At 45.9% G+C, this 24,367-nt stretch overlaps 1 protein-coding gene across 1 annotated transcript in view; it reads left to right on the top strand.

Moving 5' to 3' along the window:
- SATB2 (SATB homeobox 2) overlaps positions 1-21,401 on the top strand; it is a 136,515-nt gene extending 115,114 nt beyond the window's left edge. Inside the window, exon 11 of the mRNA XM_056350123.1 lies at positions 18,306-21,401. Within this exon, the coding sequence (XP_056206098.1) occupies positions 18,306-18,761 (456 nt within the window). The 3' untranslated portion in view covers positions 18,762-21,401. The remainder of the gene's footprint in view (positions 1-18,305) is intronic.
- Positions 21,402-24,367: the final 2,966 nt, after the last annotated feature.

Here is a 24,367-nt window from a genome sequence, read left to right on the forward strand (position 1 = left end):
ATGAGCCACCGCTGCAGCAAGGTACCTGCTACTGAGAGAGCAGGGAAACCTTGTCTTTCATTTTTCTGCGTAAGCTGACAGATAGGTTTGCTGGAGCTGGTAGGTACGTGCTGATTGGAGAGCAGTCAGATGTTGACTTGAAAGAAGCGGGAATGGTTTTCACATGCTTTCTGATACACTGTTACTTTTGTCACTTTTTAAAATTATGCCCCTCTGCCCTTTCTTTCTCAGAAGCTTTGATTTAGGCAAATTGGCACTTCATAATAGTTCAGATTGTAAATCATGGGGGAACATTAGTAAATAAAAGAAGGCATAGCACAAAGCTGTAGGAAGGCTCTTTTGTATTGTGTGTTCACTGCAAACATTGTGGTCGCTCTTTAAATATGCGGAAAATAACATACCACAGAAGTAAATGAAATACTAATTTTGTCATTTTGTGAGGGATGGAAGGGAACAAATATTTTAGAAATGACAATGAAATACAAAACAGCCGAACATGGAGCCCTCATAAAAATGGGTCAAGGCAAGTGGAGATGGCAAGCCAATGAAACTAATTTCATATTCTCTTTCTAGAAGTAATAAAGAGGGGAATGAACACCACAGTAGTGCTTCCTAATGAAATATCTGATTCTAAACAATGTCTTAGAGTTCATGGGTCACATAATGCGTAGCATGCAGATGGAAAAAACAGACTTGAGATTTCTTCTCTTAAAAGATAATATTAATTAATAATACTTAGGCAATCATAGATGATGAGTGAAGCAAAGCTGTGTTATTCCATAGGGGAACACGGTGTGCTTAATGATCTATAGGATGAAGCGCAGAGAGCGGTTTTGGCGTGTTTGTGTGGGTTACAGAAGGGGATTTCGCATACTGGAAAGGAGGACTGAGTTGTCTGGGAGATGCGGACGGAAAACTATTTCCCCAAACCATGCTAGCTCTCTGACTTGCGTGCTTACTTTTCTCTCTAGCCAAATTTTTTTCTGGGGATGGTGTAGCCTGCGATTCGTTCTTAATGGCTGCACCCTGATAGTTTTGCTTTTTCATTATTTCTCTGCAACAGAAAGACAGACCATAGGTGGATACCCACTGCTTTTTGATTCCTCAGCTCCTTATTCCATGGCTGGATGTGATGGCTGCTCAGACAAGTGTGGTCAAGACTGGTGAGACACTTGTACTCGACAAGGCCAGGTGGACTTTCAGGGCTATTTGTATCACAGGTTTATTTGTTCCACTCAAAAAGCTCAGAGCTTTTGTTGAGGTGGGTTGCAGCTGGAGTGTTTATTTTTTCTTCAGTTTAGAACTACAGGGGAGAATGCTTGTCCGAGCAAGATCTGGGGATTAGTTGAGTGGAGAATATCTGTCTTCCTTGGTTGTTACGTTATCTGGAGTTCCAGCCTCTCTCTCTCATCAAGATTAGACAATAGAAGTCAATTCCGGTATCTCCTTTCAACCTAAACCATTCAAGAACCACTGAAAAAGATCTCAAGCTGTGTGACTTCTATTTCTGTGCAGTATTAGAGCTGAAGGCAATACATATTGCAAGTCCCATGGCATTTATCTCTGTCTTGCGTGCGTCTGCTTTTGGGTGGGGATAAGGGACTGTCTTTCTTTGCAGCAAGCAGTACGTGCAGAACTCCGGGGGGGCTTCCACTTGTGAGCTGCTCTCTCATACCGCGCCAGTACCTGCGCCCTGCAGCCGGGCACGCTGCGTTTCGAGCAACCGCTGTGGCTGCATGCTCTGCGTTTCCATCCTTTCGGTGCACACCATTTTCCTGGTGGGCCACAGTAGCTCAGGAGCCTCGTGGGAGATTTGACAAAAGCAACAGGAGCACGTATCAGGCAGCAAGCCCCTTTGGTTCGGCTCTGAGGTGTCCGATAGAGCTTCTCATGATTGATAGTTACCACAATTGCAGCAGAAAGCTGCTGAGCTCTGACTGCTATAGGCAAACCTGCCTACTGTGCCTTCTCAGCTGTTTCTGTTTAGTGTGGATATCTAATGTGGCTGAAAAGTGCTGCTGATCTTTATTAACTTTAAGCCTGTGATTCCCGTTGAAATGATAGCGGGGAGTGTACTTGCAACTAAAGCAAAACTGCTTCTGTTCTGAAATTAGTTTAGGTTTAATCCTATTCCATTTAACCCTAGAAATGGGAGATCAAGTAACGTGAATTGTTTTGGTTTTTTCTGAGGTGGCAAGTTTAGGCTTGTCAAAACGATATGTCCCTTCCATGTCTGTTCAGACTGCCGGACCTGTGAGGCCACCTCAGTGCCGCCTGCTCCCAGACAGCTTTCATCTGGTCCAGGATCGCCTGGAAACAGGGCAGGAATGAGGTGGGTCTCATAAGCAGGGGAGCCCTGAGAGCACGGCTGGTGGGTTTTTTTACCAGCTTCTTGCAGCGAAGGTGACCGTGAGGGTGCTGGCAGCGCGGCAGAGGCAGGGGTGCTCCCTGGAGCAGTGTGCTGTGGCGCAGGTCTGCCCAGGTGGTGGCTTGTGGGGCTGCCCTAGAGCAGCGCTGCCTGGGCTGCCCCAGCTCCCACGGGGCAACACTCCAGGCAGAAGCTTCGCTTAAAATCTGGACGTGCAGACTTAGCACTGCAGAGACGTGGCAGTCATCGGCAGGGTGGTGGCCGGCGTTGGCGTCACTCTGACAGGTTGTCCCTTTCGCCACTGACATCAGCGTAGCTCTGGCCCCTGTCAACCCTTTTGCCTTTCACGCACAATTTGACCAGTTTTAGCCCTCATTTCTTCAAGTCCTGGCCCTCTCATAAATGCTCAGCTGCCAGCGCTGTAAGGGCTCAGAGTAGGCTGAGGACGAGCAAACATCTATAGCAAAATTACTAAACAAAGCTCTTTAAGTTCACATAAGCTTTGAAGCTTACTGGCTGGCAGCAACCAGATCTTGAAGGCTGAAAAGCTACTAGATGAGCCTCTGTTCCATTGACATTTGAAAATTTTTGCAGTTAAAAATAACACTCTTTCTAATTTCATTTTAATACCTTGTAAATACTCCCTGTCCCTCATATTTGCACATAAACAATAATATCAAGCTTTAGAGATGCGTAAATGCTTATGGACTACTGGCTGTACGCAACATTTTATTCTCGGGCTCCTCGCAGAAATCTTAGGCTAAAGTCAGAGCCCTGGATCATTGCAGCTGGCCTTTCTGTGCAGACAGGCAATGGTGAGAATTACATGGGGGGGGAAAGAAGCTTGTGTTGTGCTACCAGAGCATGTTGCACTGCTTGTCCCCCGAGGACCGAGTGCCAGTGAGCTGCTCGTCCTCCCGTGTCGCACAGCATCCCCCAAGGAAATCGGCAGCTTCTGGGCAGCGCTGGGAGTTAGGCTGTGACAGAGCAGGATGCAGATACTTTTGTCTCCTTGCCCCGGGCCAGTCCTTTTGGAAATTCATTGATGTGGACTTTCCCTGCCCGCCCATTCCCCCTTCTTTTTTTCTTGTTCTTTTTTCCACCTGAGTGGTTGGAAATACCCAGAGACTGTGACATGTGCAGGGAGAAGTTTTTTTCAGGGTTAGTATGCTGTGCATGTTGTTCCAGGTTTGTATGGACTTTTACAGGAACTGCAGATTGAAATGGGAAATGTTTTTGTGTGTGTGCACTATTCTGACACATCAAGTACCCAGAAGTACAGTAGCGTGTATTTTTTCTCACAGCCATCTATGCTTAGTGTTTCAAAGAATATTCCAAAATATCTTGGCACAGACAAAGCGAAGCTGTTTGCAAGATCCCTAGCTGTGGAACAACAAAGGCTACATTCTCAACACACATCACACATGACTTTTATTAAAGCCTTAAACAGAAATCAGATAATGTATTTAGAAAATTGAACTTAGCCGTTTATGATGCTACTCACATTGTGAAACGAAGTAAGTATCCTCCTGTGCCTCCTTTCCAGTGTCTTTTCCCCCAATTCGACTCACATCTTCATGTTTTAAATTAGAAGGTAAAAATCTTACGGTTAAGTACAAATAAATACATTTTAAAACCAGCAATCTGGGACTGACTCACATCTTGGTGCCTAACTTAACAAGGGATTTGGCGTTCAGAAACCAAGGAATGCAAGCACCTGTAAGGTGCCTCTGGTGGAGTGTTCAGAAGCTTGAAAGATCTAAAATCATTTTTCACCTCTTACCATTACGTATGGCAGAAAGGATGTGGTAAATCACAGGACGTATCCTGGGTATTGCAGACCCAGCCATCTCATGAACTTTGTGTCAAAAAACATTCCTTGGTTTCCAGTTCGGACTAAATTTTGGCTTATGATGCTTTTTGTACCATCATAGTACAAAACAATGTTGACACCCTTTAATTTTCTGGTTGCTTTTTCTCACATTGATTGTTTGGATGCTCTTACCAGGCCATGCCCATTTGGTGTGCTGCACTCTGGAATCCAAGGCACATGGGCGGGGAGGGGCGCGCCAAGCCCCTTTCCTTGCTGCCACCAGTGCCGCGGGCGCTGAAGCGGGCAAGCACGTTCTGTGGAAAGGCTTAGTGCAGACCCTAGGCATTAGGGGCTTTTATGCGAGCTGTGTGGCTAAGTTGCTCGGTTTGGTCTGGAAAACCTTTGTCTTCTCAGTCTTGCTTGGGAAAAGCTTGGCAACATAGATTTCTTTTTCCTTCTCGGGATTTTGGAAATTTTTAGATTGGAAAGATGCAGAGTATCGCGGAGGTGCCTTGTGCTGCTGCAGGGTGCGGTGAGGAGTTGCATCCTGCCCAGGAGGAGTAAGAGCTGGTTCCTCTTTCTGTGCTGCATTGAGGGAAGCTGCGGTGGCGACTGCGAATCCATCCGGTTGTAGCAGAAAGAAAGAGACACACTTAAAATTCCAGGACTTGACAAGCCCCATAAAAAGATTTGTCTGGACAGCACTTCACTGGTTAAGTGCTAGGTTATTATTATTATTATTTATTATTTATTTCCTCCTCTATTTTTCCTCTTACTGAGCAAGCAGGAAATATCTTTGTTCTTTCATTTTGGAAGTGAAATAAATGTATTCCCTGCAGCATTTGAAATTTTAATAATCCATAATAAATAAAATCATATCTAATAACATAACTGCTTTCAATTGGCAACGCGATCTCCTAGATGCGTTGCAATGGCAGAAACATAAATAGTTGCAGCCTCTGAAAGCCTACTTCCTATTTGCTAAATATACTTGGCTTGCTTTAAATTCCTTTGTGTGCAGTCATTAATACAATCCTCTTTGACAGCATTTAATTAAAGTGCTTTTCTCTATTAAATTCATTAAAACTTTTTTTTTTTTTTTTTTGGTATACAACTGTTTCCCAGACACTGAATGTTAAGGACCTGTAGGCCTCTCTTTAAATAACTTCTCTCTCCTTGTTGTAAATTGTTAATTAAATTTAACTTAGACTGTTTAAAGATGGCTTGGAAAAGAAAACCAGATTTCAGGATATGGTCTCAATCATGTCTGATTTTTTTTAACACAATTTTTTCCATGTAGTTATAGACTGTGTGTTATATTGTTTATGAATGTTGCTGTACTTTCAGCTGGAACCAAGCAAAGAAATACCCTAAAAAGCTCATTTCCATCTCACTTGAAAAATTTCCATCTTTTTAGTGCAGTTCCTTAGCCTAAGAGTATTTGCATGGGGGAGTAAGGAAGGAGGAGCTGTTTAGTATTAATAGATTATTGACAGTTTAATGTCTTGGCACCTAGACAGCCCATAAGGTATAATAAACAGGAAGCCGTCTGACGTGAGCACAGTCAATAGCGTATTCAATCAGAACCTTTCAGTTAATTGCTGGTTGACCTCAGACATTTCCTTTAAGTGAAACTGTCCTTCACTCCGATCTCATCTGGGTTGCAGGGTTTAATTTGAGAATGCCCTTTCCATATGGCAGCTCGTGCATACGTTCCTGGTTGGATTTTTGCTTTGTCCCAGCGCGCTGCGTTGCATGAGCCACCGTCTGCCCGGAGCGCTGCGAGACACACGGGGACGCGGCATGTGCGTGCCACCCTGGCGGGGGCTGCGGGCACAGGCTGCCCGGCCGGGCGGCGGCACCGTGGTTGGGGCAGGCGGGCTGGTAAGCTGAAGTCAGGGGTGTTTTCAGAGCAGCTGAGCCTCGGAACGCCCCCCGAGCGTTGTGGATGGGGTTAGGCACAGCCGCGGTGCCCGGGCACGCGCTGGGCAGGCACTGCGGCGTTGCGGGGACCTGCCGTGGCCTCCGCAGAGGAGATGTGCCACAGCCCAGCGCCCCTGCGCTGGCACGGGGTGGGCACCGCCGCTGTCCCACCCGCGGGCACGGCTTCCCCCTGTGTCTGCACCATGCGAGCCAGGTTGCTGTTCAGTTTCCCTAATTTTTGTGCTTAGCCATTCTAGTTTTTTCGGGCTGCGTATCTCGCGGAGCTCTAGATAGGCACAAAGGCCAGCAGGCAGGAAACCGCACGGGCAGCCCCTGCCCCGACTGACGGGAACCGTCTGCGTATCTGGGGAGGGAACCTCCACGGAAGTCTCTTCTAGCAAGTCTGCTGCGTCTGGATTTGTCTTCCTTTCCCTCCAACCGTTGGCTTCAAGTGCGTGTGTTTTCCTTGCGCAGGTCGGGCGGGGGTCAGCCGTGCAGCCCTCGTTTGCAGCAAATGGCTCTGGATTTCCTGACGGCAGCGCGTGCTGCCCTGTGAAAGCGATGCTGCGGTGCCAGAGCAAGATGCATTTACATTTCACTCAGTCAGGAGTCATTTTTTTTTTGTCTCTAGGTCTTGCAGTGATTGTGTGTTTTAGCCACTTATCATGCATGCAGACTGTGGTTTGCTGAAAGGGCTATTCTTGTTTTTAATCTCTAATTTTTCCCTGGTTTTGATTAATTTCAGAGTGGTTGTCTTTGTCCCTCTGCGTAAAAACAAACTGCTTATGCCTTTTTAAAGGCCTGATTAGCCCTGGGGAAGTGTTGCTGACTTGGAGTAATGTTATTCCTGGTGTTCCCCTGTTTAAATGAGATCAGGAGTAAGAATGCGGCGTCGCTGTGCTTGGGATCCATTAAAGTCCGGTCTGGAGCTCTGACTGAGGCAGGTTGTAAATTTTTCGGGTTCATGCGTGTTGGAAAGGTGAGGGGGAGCAGTTTTCAGATGGTGCCTCTTTTCTGGGAAGATTCAAAGATAAGAGAGGCTTGGTGTCATTCTTTCTGGAGAGAATGGAACAAAACCATGGTGAGATGGAGCGGAACCAAGGCAGAGATCCCAAGGTAGGTGTGTGTCCCTGGGGCCGTCAGCCCCAACACACACGCTCCGCTCCCAGGTGGCTCTGGCCAGAATACACTAGAAAGTACTTTCTGGTTTTATCAGACTTACTGGCCAAGCTGCTAATCAGTATTACATAGACCAAAGGACTCCCACATGCAATAAAAGTCACAAGCTTTATTGGATTTCGAGATAGGAAAGATTCACGTCCAGCTCCTTTTATAAACTGCATTACGTTTCATTCTTTCAGAGCTCCCACCAGTACAGCCCTTTGTAAATACGACGCTGACAGAGTTAGTAGGTGCGTAGATGGGTGGCTGTGAGCTTCTCTTCCTTGGCTGGTGCAGCCTAGAGCTACAGAAGTGCTTGAGCTGGGTTTAAGGGGTTGCTGACATTTCTGAAATACTGAAAGAAAAAAAAAATACGTTGGTGCTTTTTAAATTATTATATTCAGTTAAGATAATAATAATAAAAAGGTTTGTGGCAGTTTAGAGCAACATAATGCTTTAAAGGAAAATAGGAAGAATTCAAAGAGCAAAAGTTGTTCTGAATAAAAGCAACCAGAATATGCTGTTTCGTGAAAAACGCCTGAACAACCGCTTGAACTTTGTCAGAATATCCACCCCCCCGCTGCCCCAGGCAAACAGCTTGGCAAAGTAGGCTTTATTTAGGCAACTCTTTCATGTCACTCAGTCGACATTTTTGACCAAAAGAAAGATTTTTGACTGAAAAATGCCACACAATTCTAGTCTTAATGAAGCAAAGAATGGCGCTTTGCATTTCTAGGAAACGCCTGGGGCTCCTTGCACACAGATCTGCGCTAGCTGCAGGCTTGTGCTAAGCGTGAGCTTACCCCTGCGATCAGGCGTGTGCAGCAGCCACGGGCTGTGCAGGCTGCAGTGCTCCTTGCAGCAGGCAATGGCAGAGCCAGGGCTGGATCCCGGGGCCACAACGGTGTCATCCTCTGCTTTGTCCTAATACCACCTCACTGGCCATGTATTAAACCATTTTATTGAAAATGAACAAAACACCTTTTTTTTTTTGTTTTTAACCCCAACTGCATACTTTCTGTGACTGTGAATATAAACTTCAGGTGCTGTTTACTTTCTATAAAGCCTTTTTCGTCCAGCTTACAGAGTCTGTAAAATAGATGCAGGTCGGAGTAGGGAGGCATGGAGAGCAGTAGCACCAGCGTAGCTTCTTCAGTCTCCCAGATGTGCCCACCTTGCCCGGAGTGTAGTCAGGAAGACAAAGGATTTCAGATCTAATTCTCTGAGGCCTCCTGTCCTCAGCTCCCTCATCTGTGTGGGAGACTGTACTTTGGTCATTTGATTTTTATTTACCCAGTTTCAAGCTAAGGGTATAATAAAGCACATTATGCCAGTTGCGTGTGTGGTAATGCTGGATATTTTGCTTTTACCATGGTAGTTGATTATAATGCACTTTTTAAGACTTGCTTTCTAAAAAAAGGAATATTTATACTTTTATGTGCTTGATTCACACAGTATAGTTTGCTCAAGTCCTGTTATTAAGTGCATTGGCGGTTACATCTAGAAAGCAAAAAACATGCTGAGTAGTGGTTTATCAGCACAAATCTACTATTTTCACTAACAGTCAGGTTCTCCTGGCTTCTGACTGCCCCCATTGTAAAAATTAGCAGTACGGTTGGGTATTCCTGGAACCCCAAATAGCCATCTGTGAGGACCTAAAACAGTTTGATGGCACAAATAATTACCCACACACACACACCCCCCACCAGAATCCAGTGTCTAATCCAAACATATCCTTCCTGAAATGATGCAGTACCTACTCCTGATCTGAGTTACTGGAAAACAGCATGATTATAGTGGTGCCACTCGTGCCACCATAGTTAGGGGTTTAGGGCCTGACCTTCAGCAGGGCTCTAGGCTGGGGTTTGTCAGGGAAGATCTTGCTCACGCTGCCCGGAAACACTCCTCTGATTTTTGAAAGAAAAGAACATGTGTAGTGTTAATTAAAGAGGAAAATGTAGAGGATACCAGGAGTATTTTGTCTGCAGAAAAGCAAACCAAAAAGCCTTTTGTTGCTTCCTTAGTTCCTGTGGTATTCTGCCAGCCCCTCATTAGGGATTAGCAGGGGTGGGATGGGGAGACTTGGAATCGACCTGAAATCTTTGGCAGACCCTGCCTCCAGCCACAGCCAAGCTCGGGCTCTGTTTGGAAGCTGCCAGGCAGGGCTCTGCACGTCACAGCACCCCGGAGAGCCCTGCTAGGGCGGCAAGAGCAAGCATGGAGGAGGCACGTCAGAGGCCCGCAAAGCTCATGGTCTTGTTTTGCAGAAGTTGAGTGTTGATTGGAAGATGTTGTGGCCCTCGATGCAGACGCAGATGTTGAAAGTCCCGCTGGAGTGGGACTCCTGTCAGCATCGTGCAGAAGGTCAGCGCAAACCTATGCTCTGTACGGGGCTGTTGCTTTTTCCTTTGCGGGGGGAGGCTGCCTTGCCGCTGCAGGTTCCAGGCAGGAGAGGCTTGCATGGCTTCTTGGAGGCCAGCAGAGGCCTGCCTGCCTGCCGGGGGGTGCAGCCGGCCAGCCCCCATGCCAGCTGTGCTGGCCGTGCCCCATCCCCAGACAATGGAGCCATCCATCACCGATGCCTTCAGGAGAGAGTCTGTGGTGGCATTGTGCAACGCTTCCTGGCCACATCGGCCTCTGTCACCAGCACCCTGGTTTGTGCCAGCAGAAGCCAGAACGAATCTGGCCTGTTGCGTGTTTGTAGAGTAGGTATGTGCCGGCTCTACCTGGGGCTGGACAGGAGTTGCTGACAGCCCCCCAGGGCTGCAGCCAGGTATCTGAGAAGGGGGTACCCGCTGCTGGCCGCAGCCACCCTGCAGCACACCTGGGAATCTAGCTTAAACCAGCCAAAGATGGGAAATTCAGAGCTAATCCACTAGCGTTCATCAGCATGAGCTCGTTTATGCTACCCCATGAAATCAGCCGGCTTTCAGGCACTTGCACAGCAATGAAAGTTGTGCCTGTGCTTTTGTGGGAAGAGTTGAGTTAGTGTTGGAGGGAGAGCAGTTACCCCAGGAAGCACCGGGACACTGTTCTGCATTGTCAGAGTGTTGTGATTTATTTTTTTAACGTTATACAGACAAAATAGTGGCTATTGTGTAGGCACGTGCTGTCTATTAACAGAGATCAGGAAAGGGAAATAAACCACGCATTACTGAAGAATAAGATCATGATTGTGGTCAAGTGATGGCAGATTCTTTTTTTCTCTTTGTCAGGCTGATTTGTAAACATTCTTCAAACAACTGTGCAGACAGCAGTGCCACGGCTTCTTGAAAGGAAAGCGAAGGCAAGGCAAGATCCGTCTGCGCAGATGTTTGACAGTAACCTTAGACCTGTCCCAAAGCTTTCTGGCCATCTCCAGTTGTCATGGCGAGCTACGCTGCACATGTAGCCTCTTAGCAGTGCAGTGTAATCAGGCTGTAATTTATATTTTATCTCCAGTGATGATAGCTTTTAAAAATGTTTTGTGGTGTACTTGCCCTTTGATGCATGCTAGGCTCCTGTTAGCATTAATGGGAGCAGTGTGTGCTGGGGAGGGGGGCTGGGCGGAGGAGACACCTTCCCACCGCCTGCAAGTCAAGACTAACTGCATTTTGCTAATGGTTCGGCTTATCACTTTGCATGGGATGGCAAAAGCAGCGCACAACTGGAAGTTTTGTTATTTTTTGATACATATTTTTCTTTTTGTTGTCTTTTCTGTCACCTTTCTGACCGATTTTGGCAGCCTGGCCCTGGAGGAGCATTGCTGCGCTCTCGGCACCGGGTGCTGGGCGCTGTCTGGCCATGTTTGCAGCTCACTGCCTGTTTCCTGCCCTCGAGCAAGGCGACCGCCATAAAGCAAAGGGGGAAGCATGTGGCGAGTGTGCTCCAAAGATGTTGAAATGAATCACTTCAATCAGCTCACATTCCAGCCTGGAAACCAAACTTGCCTTTGACTTTGGGTTCCCTGTGGAACTCATTTCTCTTCTCGCGGTTCTCTTGACTCCCCTTGGCATGGCTGAGAGTGACTCGTACCTCAGAGCTGAGAGATTTAGGACACGGGGTTTGTCCGATCCACTCTTCTGGCTCTGGTGGTGGTCAGTAGCAGCTGAAGGGTGATAGGAGGGGCCTGGATATTTGGGGGATTTTGTTACTGTGTGGCTGCTTTGTCTTCACAGCTGAATAGGACCCAGGGCTGCTGGGTCACCAGTTGCTGCGGCCACCAGCTCCGGTTGGCTGGTTTGGCCTGGCTTGCGTAAGGCAGGGTGCGTCACATCGCAAGCATGTATTAGAAATAGCTCTAAAAAGGGTGTTTACTCTTCTGAAGCAATTGCTGACCTGCATTGGAAAATGCATGGGATGCGTGGCTAGCATTTGAACTGCAAAATTAAAAGAAGCTCAGACTGAAGTTAGATGAAAGTGAACATATTTATCCATGTCAGACTTCCTACCATTTTGCACGCTCATATTGATTTCTTTTGACACAGTCTTCTTTTATTGAGTACCATATATTTTTTTAAATCCCTTACCGATAACGGTACCTGCTAAGGGCAATTGTAAAAGGAAACTAAAGTATATTAAACCTGCCTGGAGTCAAAATGTAATCTAACACCTCTAGTCTGCAATTTGTCATCACTTCATAGATACTTTTTCTTTTTTAATAACGGTTTTGGATTTTCCTGAGTTTTGACCTTAGGATACTGTATAATCCAAGAAAAGCAAGGAAACTAAACCACAGTCTTTAACACAGCTTTATGGTGTCAAGGTGTGAAATCACCACTGTGAGAACGAGCCCAAAGAAAATACTTCATTTGGAGCTGCAGCTAGTGCTGCAGTGTTTACCCAAATGAATGTATTTTTGCAAGGAGGAAAAAAAAAAAAAGAAAGAGTGGTTTAACAACCACGTTTTTAAGAGGAAAGAAATGAACACAGGTGCAAATTGTAACTTCTGCTACAGTTTCTTGTACAGACATTCCTAGGAAACTTGTAAAGTGTCTTGGCACAGTGATTGTGTCTAATTAATGCTCTTAGCCCTGTGAGCCCCGGACTGGGAGACTGTCAGGGTGCAAGCCTGTTTATGGCAGCAGCTCGCTCTGTTCTCTTTTTGCACGTGTCTGTGTACGAAGAACGCGAGACTGGAGGTGGGGGGCGTCAGGCTGTCTGTTTGAACAGAGAATCTCCCGCAGATTATCCCTGCAGAATCTGCTCAGAGGGACAGTACATCCTTCCAGCTGTAAGATTTCTTTGCCAGGTGATGGAGGTTGTCTCTTAAGTATTTTAACAGGTTAGCTAGGCACTGCCTGCGAGCTCTTGGCTTGCAGGGGTGAAGCGGTTCAAATTCCAGCTACAGGTGTCAGTGGATGCAGCTGAACACCTTGTGTAGGCTTGTCCTCCACCCTCCCTTTGACTTCAGCTCATCAGTAGGAAGGAGCTTCTCCAGCGAGCTTGCCTACGTGAAGTACGTAGTGAATCCGTTTTTGTATTGAGTCAATCTGGCAGCAAACCCTGCTGAGTAACCCTGAATGCTCGGGCGGGGTGTAATAGACAAGCAGTGTTACCGAACACAGGTACTGAACCTATATTTTTTAATGTGTGTGCATTCTCTTTGGCTTTTGTTTTGGGCTCCTTAAGCGGGCTAAAAGGTTGCTCTCTTTGGCATAAAAGTCCTTGGTGCAATAGTGTTATTGGCTGGCTACGAGAGCAGTGGAAATGTGAAGGAAAGCTAAAACCTGAGACCCCTTCACACCATGGAGGGTAAAATCATAGAATTGTTTGTTGGAAAAGACCTTTCAGACCATCACATCGAACCGTTATCGCAGCACTGCCCAGCCCACCACTCAACCATGTCCCTAAGTGCCACATCTATGCATCTTTTAGATACCTGCAGATACGGTGACTCCACCACCTCCCTGGGCAGCCTGTTCCAGTGCTCACAACCCTTTCGGTAAAGAAATTTCTTCCAAAATCTCCCCTGGTTAAGTGAAGGCCAATCCATCCAGCTTTGCTCCTTGTGGGTTTGGGCTGTGAGAATTGGCACTGGCTGGCACATGCCTCGTGAGGTACCTGTTGGTGCGCTCTCCCCACGCACAGAGGAAGGTGGTGTCTGTGTCACAAGGGCTGTCTCTGTTGCAAATGCACAGTCCAAGAATGTAACATTTTGAGTGTTTCTCATAGAAAGGGGAGCCTCATCGTCTCAGCAAAACCCATCGGAAGGGAGCTCGCGTGCCCAGTCCTGTCTGCAAAGGGATGAGCAGAACGACAGCACGAAAACAAAAGAGCTTGGGGTTGCCAGGTAGAAGTGCAGTTCCCGTTTCTAATCTGCTGCAACAGCCGTTGCGGCACCGAAAGGTGGCATTCCACAGAGCAAGTGTTGTCAGCCTTGCTGCCCGAGCCGTGTGCCTACCCCACACAAGCATCCTGCTCAGCTGCCCCTAGCAACTCACCATCTTCACGCGTCTAGTTCTTGCTAGAAAGTAGGTGGAAATGGAAACAAACATCAGTGGGACAGTGAATCCAGCCAAAATTAAATGCAGTGCAGACACAAACTGCAATTACAAGACTTCCATCGTTCGGTTTAGGATCGCTCACCTCTTGGCTGTCCCAGCCTGCCCGTCAGGTTTCTCCTTTGGGAGCGTCCTGAGGCGTGGGGAGCAGATACGTGTAGAGCAGTGTGGTGATCCCTTCCCCCCAGTAATTCTTGGCTTTGGATTTTAGAAAGACCACAAACCCTTAGCTTATTACAAGTAATCCTGATCACTCCCGTAATGATACAGTATGTTATATACTCTCCTAAACTTAATCATTCAATATCTCACTTCCTTCCCTGTAGGCATGTACTATTATATTTTACACATGGCTTCCAGCTGGTTTTCATTGTGGCCTTCAAATCATATTTCAGTACAGTGCGATTTAAGACCAGTCACTTTATCTTTTAAAGTCAACTTCCATCATATTTGTTTCCTTGCAAGTTTTCTACCAGGGCTGGTTAATTTGTTTGAAAAAAATGAGTGTGTGTATGAAGTTAAAGTCAGCCTGAGCGAACCATCACAGAGCAGCATCTTCCAAAGCGGCTCTGCTCTGAAATGCTGAGGAGGCAGCCATGCCTGTAGAGTTTAAAAACGAAATCTTCGAAAGGGATGGAAAAAATAAGTCCTGTGGGCATGGAAGGAAATCTATATCTTCACATTTGATTTGCAAGTAGATGGGGAGTCAGTGAGGAGGGAGGGAGGGGAAGGGAAGTCGGCTCCAGATGGTGGTGGCTGTGGAGGAGGCGGTGGCTGCCCCACCTGTGGCCGGGGAGCCATGGGGAAGGGCTCGGGGGAAGAAGGGGGTGGGAGAGGAGTGCACGGGGCACCCACGCCGGGATGCACAGGCCTCTGAGCCCGGCACCGGCTTTCTCGGGAAAAGGAAAGCTGAGCGTGGCTGTCACGCTTACCCTTCTCTCTGAAGCCCACCGTATGCATCGTGTTTCCTGGTCGATCAGACCATCGTCTGGGGGGCTTGTCCACGCTGGAAGATGCGCTGCAGCCTGTACTTTAATCACGGGAGATCGGGGGGGGTTCCTGCTTCGCAGTAGGGAAGCAGAGCAGTGCTGACCCCAAACCTGGAGTGCTGGCGGGGGGTGCGCAGCAGTGAGTGAAGCCAGGGGAAATTCTACCTGCAGATTGACGAGCATCATCATGACCCAAAACCTGAAAATCTGGAACTCCCAAAGATGGTTAGTTCCTCTGTGAGGCTGTGGCATGTGGAGCTGGACATGAAGTAAGCAAATTGCCCAAACTGACCGGCGTGTTACATAAACGAGATCAAAGCAGATACTTAGCAAAAATTTAGATTTCATATTGCATCATGTGCCGCAACAGCTGATCTGTTTCCCATAGAAAAGCATGCTCTTTTGTATTAAATAGTCTGCATTATTGGAAAGAAATACAAAACTGATCACAGCCTAAACCGGAAGGAAATCCTGTGCATTTATCCATCTCTCTGTATATGGGTGATGTTGTGCCGCTGAAATCCTTTGTTAATGCCACTGGAAATCCAGAGCAAGCCCCCAGAAGTCAGTGAAATCATGAGATTTATCTGTTATAAGAGTAGCTTTAGGGGGTTTTATTACTTAGGAAAACAGTAAGTGAAATAAAATACAATATTTTGCTAATATTTTACACTGATAACCCCTGGCTTATGTGTTTTCTCTTCTGGAGAGGATGGAGAGGTCACTCCAGAAAAGGAAGGGTTAAGTAAAATTATTCTTTCCCTCCCGCTCTCAGCCCTCTCTTTGGTTGATTGCTTTATAGATGCTGTAGGCATCTCTTCATCTCCTTCAAATTAAACATTTTACTGCTGCCGATCCTGTATTGTTGGATTTTTTTCATCATTATATTTGATTGGAAGTCTTGTAACATTTTTCAAGCTGGATCGTTTCTCATGCTATTTGTCAACTGAAAAGGCAAAAAAAGCCCGCTTCCAACTCCGACAGGAATGAACCAAGTAATTCGCACTCTTTCTAGATGTGTTTCTATCTCTGTTAGCTGCTACTTGAATTCAGCTTCTGATTAGCAATGCTACTTGAGGCTTTTCATGTGATGCTGTCTGTAAATTCCCTGTTGGTTTATTTGTGGTGTTAAAGCCTCTTTTTTTTTTTTTTCCTTTTTCTTTTTTTCCACGGGAGTGGGGTGGAGCTGCTCTGTTGCCTTACAGTGTCAGGGGACAGGACCAGGGGGCACAACAGGAGATGTAACTTAGCCAGGGGCTGTGTGACAAATTTATGGGGCTGGGTCCTTGGCTAGTGTCAGCGATCCCGGCTCTGCTGCTTTCGGTGCTCCCTGCTGATGCAGGTATGGATCTGAGCCTCCTCTGTAACCCCGCTATTTGGAAACATCAGTCCTGTCTGGAAACAATCCATGGACAAAAAAGAAATCCTCAAAGAGCAGCTGAGCGATTCCGTTCATTGGAACATTACTCTCTCTTATTACAGAAGATGTAGTAAAACATAAGCCAGAGTATCTGTCATTGCCCTTTGAGATTCTTCTTTCCCCCGGCTCCTTGGTTAGCTCCATTTTTGCGGCACCCCAAGTATTTACGTGCTTCGGAGGGAAACGAATCTATTGGCACTGAAACACGCTTGCAGCATTTCTGCCCACCAGTGGCTCCTGCCAGCAGCGTGGCAAGCCCAGCCTCTCACCGATGGCGACACCTGCTTTCAGCTGACAGTGTGGAGCTGCCATGAAGCTGCCTCCTTGTTTGGGTGCTTTCCGTCACCGTCACGAGCCGGCTCTGCGGTGGCAGCAGCGGTGACTCGTGCTGCTGGTGGTGGGATGTGCAGTTGTGTGTTGGTGTGCTCCCTCCCACGAGCACCCGCTGCTCATCAGGGCGGCAGGGCCAGGCACTGGCCCGGGCCGAGTGAGCGGTGCTGAGCAGCAGCTGGAGGTGCCCGGCGGTGCTGAGCAGCAGCTGGGGTGCAGCCCCCCTTGGCCGGCCACCCCTGCGGCGGGGGCAGCAGGAGGCAGGGCGCCCCTGGCCAGCCTGCAGGTCGGGTCCGTGTCACAGCGTCTCCGCAGCTCCGGCTCCTCGGCCACACGTGTGCGGTGGGCAGTGGCTGGGGACTTCAACGCACTTTTCAAAAACTGACGATCACTGATGTTATAAATTATGACGACAGCAACGTTTGATGGAGGAAGTGAATAAAGGGCTCCTCGGCACAGAGCTTTTCTATTTATTTGCACTGCAGGCTGGTAATTCCACAGTGGACTTGCCCCTTGCAGCAGTAACTTGGTGGGTGCAGTGTTGTCCTGCGGGCTCGGTGTGTGGGTAAGACTCGGTGCAAGTTCTCGGCACACTGCCGTTATTTATCCTTATTTTTTTCCCTTCAGAGAGCTTTAATATAAGGTTGATTTTCTGCATCTTACGGTTTGCAGCAAAGACGTTTTCTTCTTGGGTGAAGAGCCAGAATTCCCTCTTACTTGTGGAAGGAAATATTTATCCATATTGATTTTGCTAGCTCTGTAGTTTTGAGTTCTAATAATTATTTCCCTCCGTCTGAAGAAACCTCTGGGCAAATTCAGCCCTCAATCCCGTAGGGGATTTTTGCCAGCAATCTCTGTTGTGTAGGTTTGGTTTTAAAGAAAGCATATGGAGCTCCTCTGTGTTTCTAACGATTCAGAGCAGGTATTTTTTTCCCCTGGAGTAAGGGCTGCACGAGGCCCTTTCTTAGTCATTTTAAGTGGCTGTTAGGAAGAGTAAGAGCTGCATGTGCTTTCTTTAAACTCACCAAAAAGGAGATGCTGCTGGTGAAAATCTGTTACAAGACTGAAAAGTGTGTTTGCCCAGAGGGTTTCTCAGAATGGAGAACTGTAATTATTTGAACTCAGAACTCCACAACTAGTGAAATTAATACAGATGTAATACAGAGAAATCTGTTCAAGAGATGTGTTGCAGCCAGCTCTGTGAAGCAACCAAATGGACTACAATGTCACTCGCCGTAGAAGGGAAGTCTTAACAAATCTCTGCACTTTTACTGTTTTTTTCTTCCATAAAGCAGCTGTGATGGATTTTAATGCCAAATCATTATTCATGATAAAGTGGCACCTGACAATCCCACGTGTGCCTAGGCCTTTGTGGTACTTGGCATCTTATAGAAACTGTGAAAGTCTCTAGCCTAAAAAGAGGAGAGGAAACAAGGAGGCAGGAGAAGAGGAGCAAAGTGGAAGAACGACTTGTCTGAGGTGGGACAACTGGCCAGTCATCATGACCGCAAGGCTGTAATACCTTTTGACTTAATTTTGGTTTTGGCTATTTTGTATTTCTTTCTGTTACTTGCATTTTGTATTTCCTATTTATTTTGTGGTTTTATATTTATTTGATATCATTTGCCTTTTATATTGCTTCCTCCTTTCAGTCTGTAGTTACTGATGCAGCTGTCTTAGAGGTGAGAAAGGTAGCGGAAAATGAATATTAATTAATATTTTTCTTCACCAAAACAAAGTAGACTCTGTTGTACACGTGCCCTTATCTCAAGCACCTAGGGGGTCAGCATGTACGTGAAATCTCCGTTTTATCTTGTAGGTGCTGCACAGACAGCAGTCCCAACCTGCGAAGGAGAACTCCCCGCCTAGAGAAGAGGCTCCTCCTCCACCCGCTGAGGACAGTTGTGCCAAAAAGCCAAGATCCCGTACCAAGATCTCCTTGGAAGCTCTAGGTATCCTTCAAAGCTTTATCCACGACGTGGGTCTCTACCCTGATCAGGAAGCCATCCACACCCTCTCTGCTCAGCTGGATCTACCCAAACACACCATCATCAAATTCTTCCAGAACCAGCGTTACCACGTAAAGCACCACGGGAAGCTAAAAGAGCATTTGGGAACAGTGGTTGACGTGGCAGAGTACAAGGATGAGGAGCTGCTGACGGAGTCGGAGGAGAACGACAGTGAGGAGGGCTCTGAGGAAATGTACAAAGTGGAGCCTGAGGAAGAGAACCCCGACAAAAGCAAGGCAGCTCCAGCAGACATCGACCAGAGATAATGTGAGGCAGGAGTGCAGAAAGCAATACATTGATCCAAGGATTTTCTGGGTTTAATTTTTTTCTCTTTTTTTGTTTCCGTTGCGCATGATCCATGTGCAAACCGAATGAATTCAGCATTGCCCTATCAGACACCGCCTTGACACAGACACTCAAGTGTTACACTTCCTACATTTGACTGAAGTAATCATTGTAATCACATAGGATTATGCCTTCATTAAACTTGCACTTATGAAAGGGACATCTAGCAAGTAAATGGGAAGAAAAAGTCCTATGAAATCAGTGAAGGAAAATTTACAACTTTGTGTGTATATATATATATTTGCATAAAATATATATATATAAAAATTGCATGGGACAGAACTTTACAACCTGAAAGTATAGACTGTGAAATAAGTTCTTTAAAGATGAGACTTGTTTATGTATTAAAACCACTTCACAATGAGTTGCTTTGGCTTTTTGATAAAGTGCCACCTGCTCTCAGGGTGTGGTGACTATTTTTGAATTCCTATTTATTTTCTATGTTTATCCCTGATATTTTTTTTTTCATTATTATATGGCTTCCTATCTTGCATCTTGATGGGTAATTTTTGAGGTATGTATTTAAAGACTTAAATCAACACTGCCAAAAAAAGAAAAGAGGAAAAAAAAAAAAAAGAGAGAAAATGGAAAAAACAAATCAGGGCACCTTAAAAAAAACAACCTAGTAAGTTAAAGTACTTTAAACACAGTGCACACTTAAAAGGATACAGCATGTTCCACTCTCCAGACAGTCCTTACTGTAGTGAACAGATGAATTTTCCTGGGATTCAGAATGACTAAAACGGAGTTCAGTGCATAGAAGACTTGTCTGTTAACGAGGTCTTTATAGAAAGAGAAGAAAGATAACGTGTTGAGATTTGATGTATGGAATTCATACTATGAACCACATTTTACTGTGGATTTTATTTACCTGTTCTCTGTTTCAGATCTTAAAATTTATAAGCTTCCTTCTTGTTGTTGCTTTTTTTTTTTATACTGAGGTGAAACACACACACATGCACACACAAGTGTAAAATGACACTGGGACACAGAACGCCACGATCCCGACCATCCTGTCCAGGTAAATTGCCGACAGACCGAGGGGTTGTGTTGCTGACTTCCTGTTCGCCCTCCTCGCTGGCCTCCCCGTGTTTCTGGTTTAGCTGGGCTTCCTCCGTGTCACGCGCTTTGTGCCAGTGAAATGAAGTGTTTTCAGCTGCGGGTCCCCCAAGCTGCAGCCCACCTCCCTGCTGCAGGGGGGTGCAGGCGCGCGAGGCCCTTCACACCCATCCAGCTCCTTGTCGAAGGGTTTCGCGGTGAGGCGACCTAGCTAGCAGCTACGTTACATAAAGCAGAGCTAATACTGACTCTTCAATGGCATGAGCACTAAAGCTGCAGTCTGCTATAGCATCCACCCGTTCCGAGGCATCATGTCACAAGAGACACCAAGTAGCATTTCCTTTCCACTTCAGTGCAATGATTCCCGAGACAAGACCTCACCTTTGCTACTCTTGCAGCTGGATTGATTTCAGACGCCTGTTCAAACTGCAATCGTAAGCGTACCAACAAGGCTTCTGGGTTTTTTCTTCCTTTTTTCACATGGGCTTTTCATGTAACCTTGACAAAGACCTCATGCAATATCACTTTGAAAGTTACTTTCTGTTTACTACACCAGGCAATGTAATATAGCTGTTAATACTATTTATATATTTGAAAGGTATAAAAGGTAGGAGTTAAAAACGAAAAACAAACCTCTACATGTAGATATTTACTCAGAACAGACAATATACAGGGAGAAGACATTGCAATACAAGCTAATTCTAGCTGCTCAGTAACCTCTGGAGTTTTTAAGGGATTTTTTTCAAAACTAATGTTTGAAACGTAAGAGTATCTCTGCATAAATTTCATAGACCTTTGCAAAATGATGGTGGGTTGCTTACTTGATGCCCCTTTTGCTCTTCATCCTTTATTTCTGTAGTACGCTGCAGCTTTAATCAGAATTTCAATGGTTGCTGCTTTATATTTCTCTCAGAGCTACTCTGTCAAAACTGTCTTCTTATCCTGTAGCTGAAATCACTCCATGCATTTGAAAGGAAACTGAATTTTGCCAAGCTGCGTAAGGTTGTTCATCTGATGATGGCATCGACATTTGGTATCTTTTACACTTCAACCAAAAATTTTATTAGGTATTTTTTCAATGCTGAGTCTTGCCTTTTTATTTTTAATTTCACTGCCAATTTTGCAGTGGTTCTAAGTGAATCTGTGGGCATTTTAGCCTGTGGTCTTGCCAGAACTTTGCGAATTACAATGCATATATGTCTATTTATTCAATATCCATCATATAATATCTATTTGGAGAAAGAAACTTTTCTTGTAGTGCCTCTTAACAAAGCACAATTTTCCGCCTTTTTTGTGAAATAAAAAATAAAAAAAAACAAATTGTGTTTTATTGCAGTATCAACAATGTGAATAAGGATTAACATATTGTAAATGTTCTTTTTTCCATGTAAATCAACTTTATCTTTGTTATCACTAAGTGATAATTAATTTTTAACTTATGTGCATTGTTAGGCTGTTAGAATTTTTTGGTTGTTGAAATAAAACGCATTCAATAAATATGACTTAATTTGTCAAGTAATTTACTGGGCCTTTTTTCTTTTCTGCTGAGTTCAAGTGGAACAAGGTCTGCAGAATGGAGGGGGCACATCTGCATGTTGAAAAAAAGAGTTGATCAGCGTTACGGGGGTTTGAGAACCTGCACAAGCTCCCTGGGGTTGGCACAGCTGACAAATCTGTCACCTGGGACTGACCCGCTGTGTTACTGGCTTTCAGTGTACACATTATGTGCACACACCGAGGGCCCTCCGCTGGGGAGGGTGTGGGTGCCATCAGCCTGCCAGAGAACATGCTCAAAACACACATAAAGATCCACTTCCAGCCTGCTGTCTTCTTTTGCTGGTAGATTTTTTCTGTTTATAATTAAAAAGCCACAAATGACTGCGTGTCAGGAAACTTTTGGAGCACACATGTCCATGGTTAATGGACATAATAAAAGGCTTTATTATATTTATAGCCGGGCATCCTACTGAGTGTCTAGAGGAATGCCGGAAGGATTGATGTATCTGAGAAATGTGTGAAATAATTTTGGGGAGAATACAGATAAATGGAAGAAATTGCTTAAAATTCTTAAGCTAACAAAGCGGTGAGTGCCTGGATTCAATCCTGGCAGACAGATCCTATACCGCACATCATACTTGAGTTGTCCAGGAACTGAGGTAGAACAATTTTTAAAAGCATTTATTATTTTTGCCATCATTCCCATGCAATAGTTCTTTTTGTGGCTTATTTACATCCTATATAAAATACCTTTTTGCTCCCTTGAGGAAAAAATAAGGGGGAAAGCGGGGTTGGGGGGGGAGAAGTAACCACATCTTTGGATATCCAGCCACCTGCTTGTCACTTGAATTTAATCTGAGACCAAATAAAAACTAAGCATCTCTCTATGCACAGGGAATGTGTGGGCACCTGGAAGCTGCGCACAATGGCATTTGGTTGAGTGCCGTTCTCTGGAGTGCACGGCTGCTCTCCCTACGCTCACCTCGGAGGGGGTCCTGGGCTGCCCGTGCCCCTTCCACGGGGCACATTTAACCAACCACCTCCGCACCAGAGCAGCAGGCTGTTTGTGTCGGGGAAGGGCTGTAACAGGACAACTGGAGCCTGGTGCTGCTGGCGCGCTGCTCCTGCTCCGCACGGCAGGCGTTGCCGGGCACAAGGCAGGCCAGGCTGGGGTTCCGCCGGTCTTCATGGGCATGGGGGTGACAGAGGGCACGAACTGGCCTTCGAAACTGCACCGGACAGGTGCTGTGAAGATGCTGATGGTGTTGGATTGGGTGTCCTTTTCTGCCTGCCAGTGGGACAATAAAGAAAAGGAGAAGCAGCTCTCACTTCACTGACAGAAAATTTTATACATGCACTCTCTGTGTGTGTAGCTAAGTAATATACGGAGAAAGCCACACACACAAATATTTTAATTGGGGGGAAAATCCTATAAACATATGGGTTCTTCCAAACCGTAAAAAAAAATAATAATCATTTAATAGCTGCTATAGCAGAAATATTTCTATTAATGCTTCTACTCCTCTATTCTTTTACATGCTGCTGCTCCTATTTGTTGTTCATGTTTTAGTCATCCAGACATATGTATTTCTAATTTCAAACCTGTGTGAGTGAAAATTAAACATTTTCAGATTAGTTTTGAATGGTTTTAAGATTATGAACATACTATTGCCTGAAGTTCAGCATTGCTTAGATAGAGGTATCTGCTCAATCTCTTCCCACTTACTTAGTAACCAATTATTTGCTCTAGACTAAACTGATTAGAATCCTTCATTGATGAAATTTTGTTTCTATACTGAACCCGTTAAACATGGAGGGATAAAAGCTAGATACATCTGACAGTGACCAAATGGCATCTTAAAATCATAAACGAGTCATTACAAAAATTCTCCACTTACAATATAAAGTGCGGTGATTAATTAAAGATGCAGTTTTAACTTATTTATAGCCATTAAAAAAACATACTGGTTTTAACACAAAATAACATGAGCCAAGCCATCCAGGGGAGGGATGCCATCAGCCTGAGACTTGGGGAGCAAGCAGCGTGACAAAGCCAACAGGGAACAGCAAATGCATGCCACCCTTGAAACCTTTGGAAAAGTGCACAGAAGCAAGGATGGAGAGGGGTGGCTCTGGCGTCCCTGCCAAGATCCACTTCTTTCTGCTCACATACAGACACTTCAGGAGTGCGAAAGCCCCATTTCACTGCAGTGGCAGGAAACCTGTGCGCTCACTCCTTGGCTGTGGTGCAGATGGTGGGGAGCGTGCCAGCCAGGGAGCGTGCTGCAGGTGAGTCAGCCCCACCTCAGGCAATAAGATGATAGAGGGGAGGGAGAGACAGCGAGCAGGTCAAGTGCAGATTTCTGCGGGCTTTCCCCTCCTTCCAGAATTTTTGGTTGCTGATGGCCAAATGCTGGTCTTGCTCGACTGGTGGGTACAGGTCACTGGAACCAGGGGAAGTAAAAGGTGGTGGGAGGCAAGGTGAGGCTCACATGCTGAGCTGGTGAGCCATGGCTGCTGTTCCCCTGGCTGGTTTGGTTGTGTGAAAGGCTGCCCTGCTGCTGAGCAGCTCATCTCTGCTGGGGGTCCTACGCACACACCAGACACATCATGCTCCAGCCCTGCAACTCTGTCTGCAAGGCAGTGCGTGCTCAAGGCAAGGAGCTACAGCCGGTTCCTCCTAAGAGGAGTGGTGTCATTTACCCTGCAGAAGGGGGTCTGGTCTTGATTTGAAGACCTCAGGAGCTGGAAAATCTACTGTTACCCTCAGTATTTTGTTTGAATGGTGGTTTCTCTCCCTGCTAAATCTGGACCATATTCTAAGGGGAATTTGTCTGGCTTTCCCTTCCTGGTTTTCTTTTATGTTAGGCTTTTCTCTTCTAGGTGGAAGTCCCAGGTGCTGAAGGATGGTTTTTTTTTTTTCCTCCTGAAGTAGCTGATCTGATCAGATGAATTTTCTTGAATTGAAGCC

Source organism: Falco biarmicus, chromosome 8 (assembly GCF_023638135.1).
Source record: "Falco biarmicus isolate bFalBia1 chromosome 8, bFalBia1.pri, whole genome shotgun sequence".
NCBI lineage: Eukaryota > Metazoa > Chordata > Aves > Falconiformes > Falconidae > Falco > Falco biarmicus.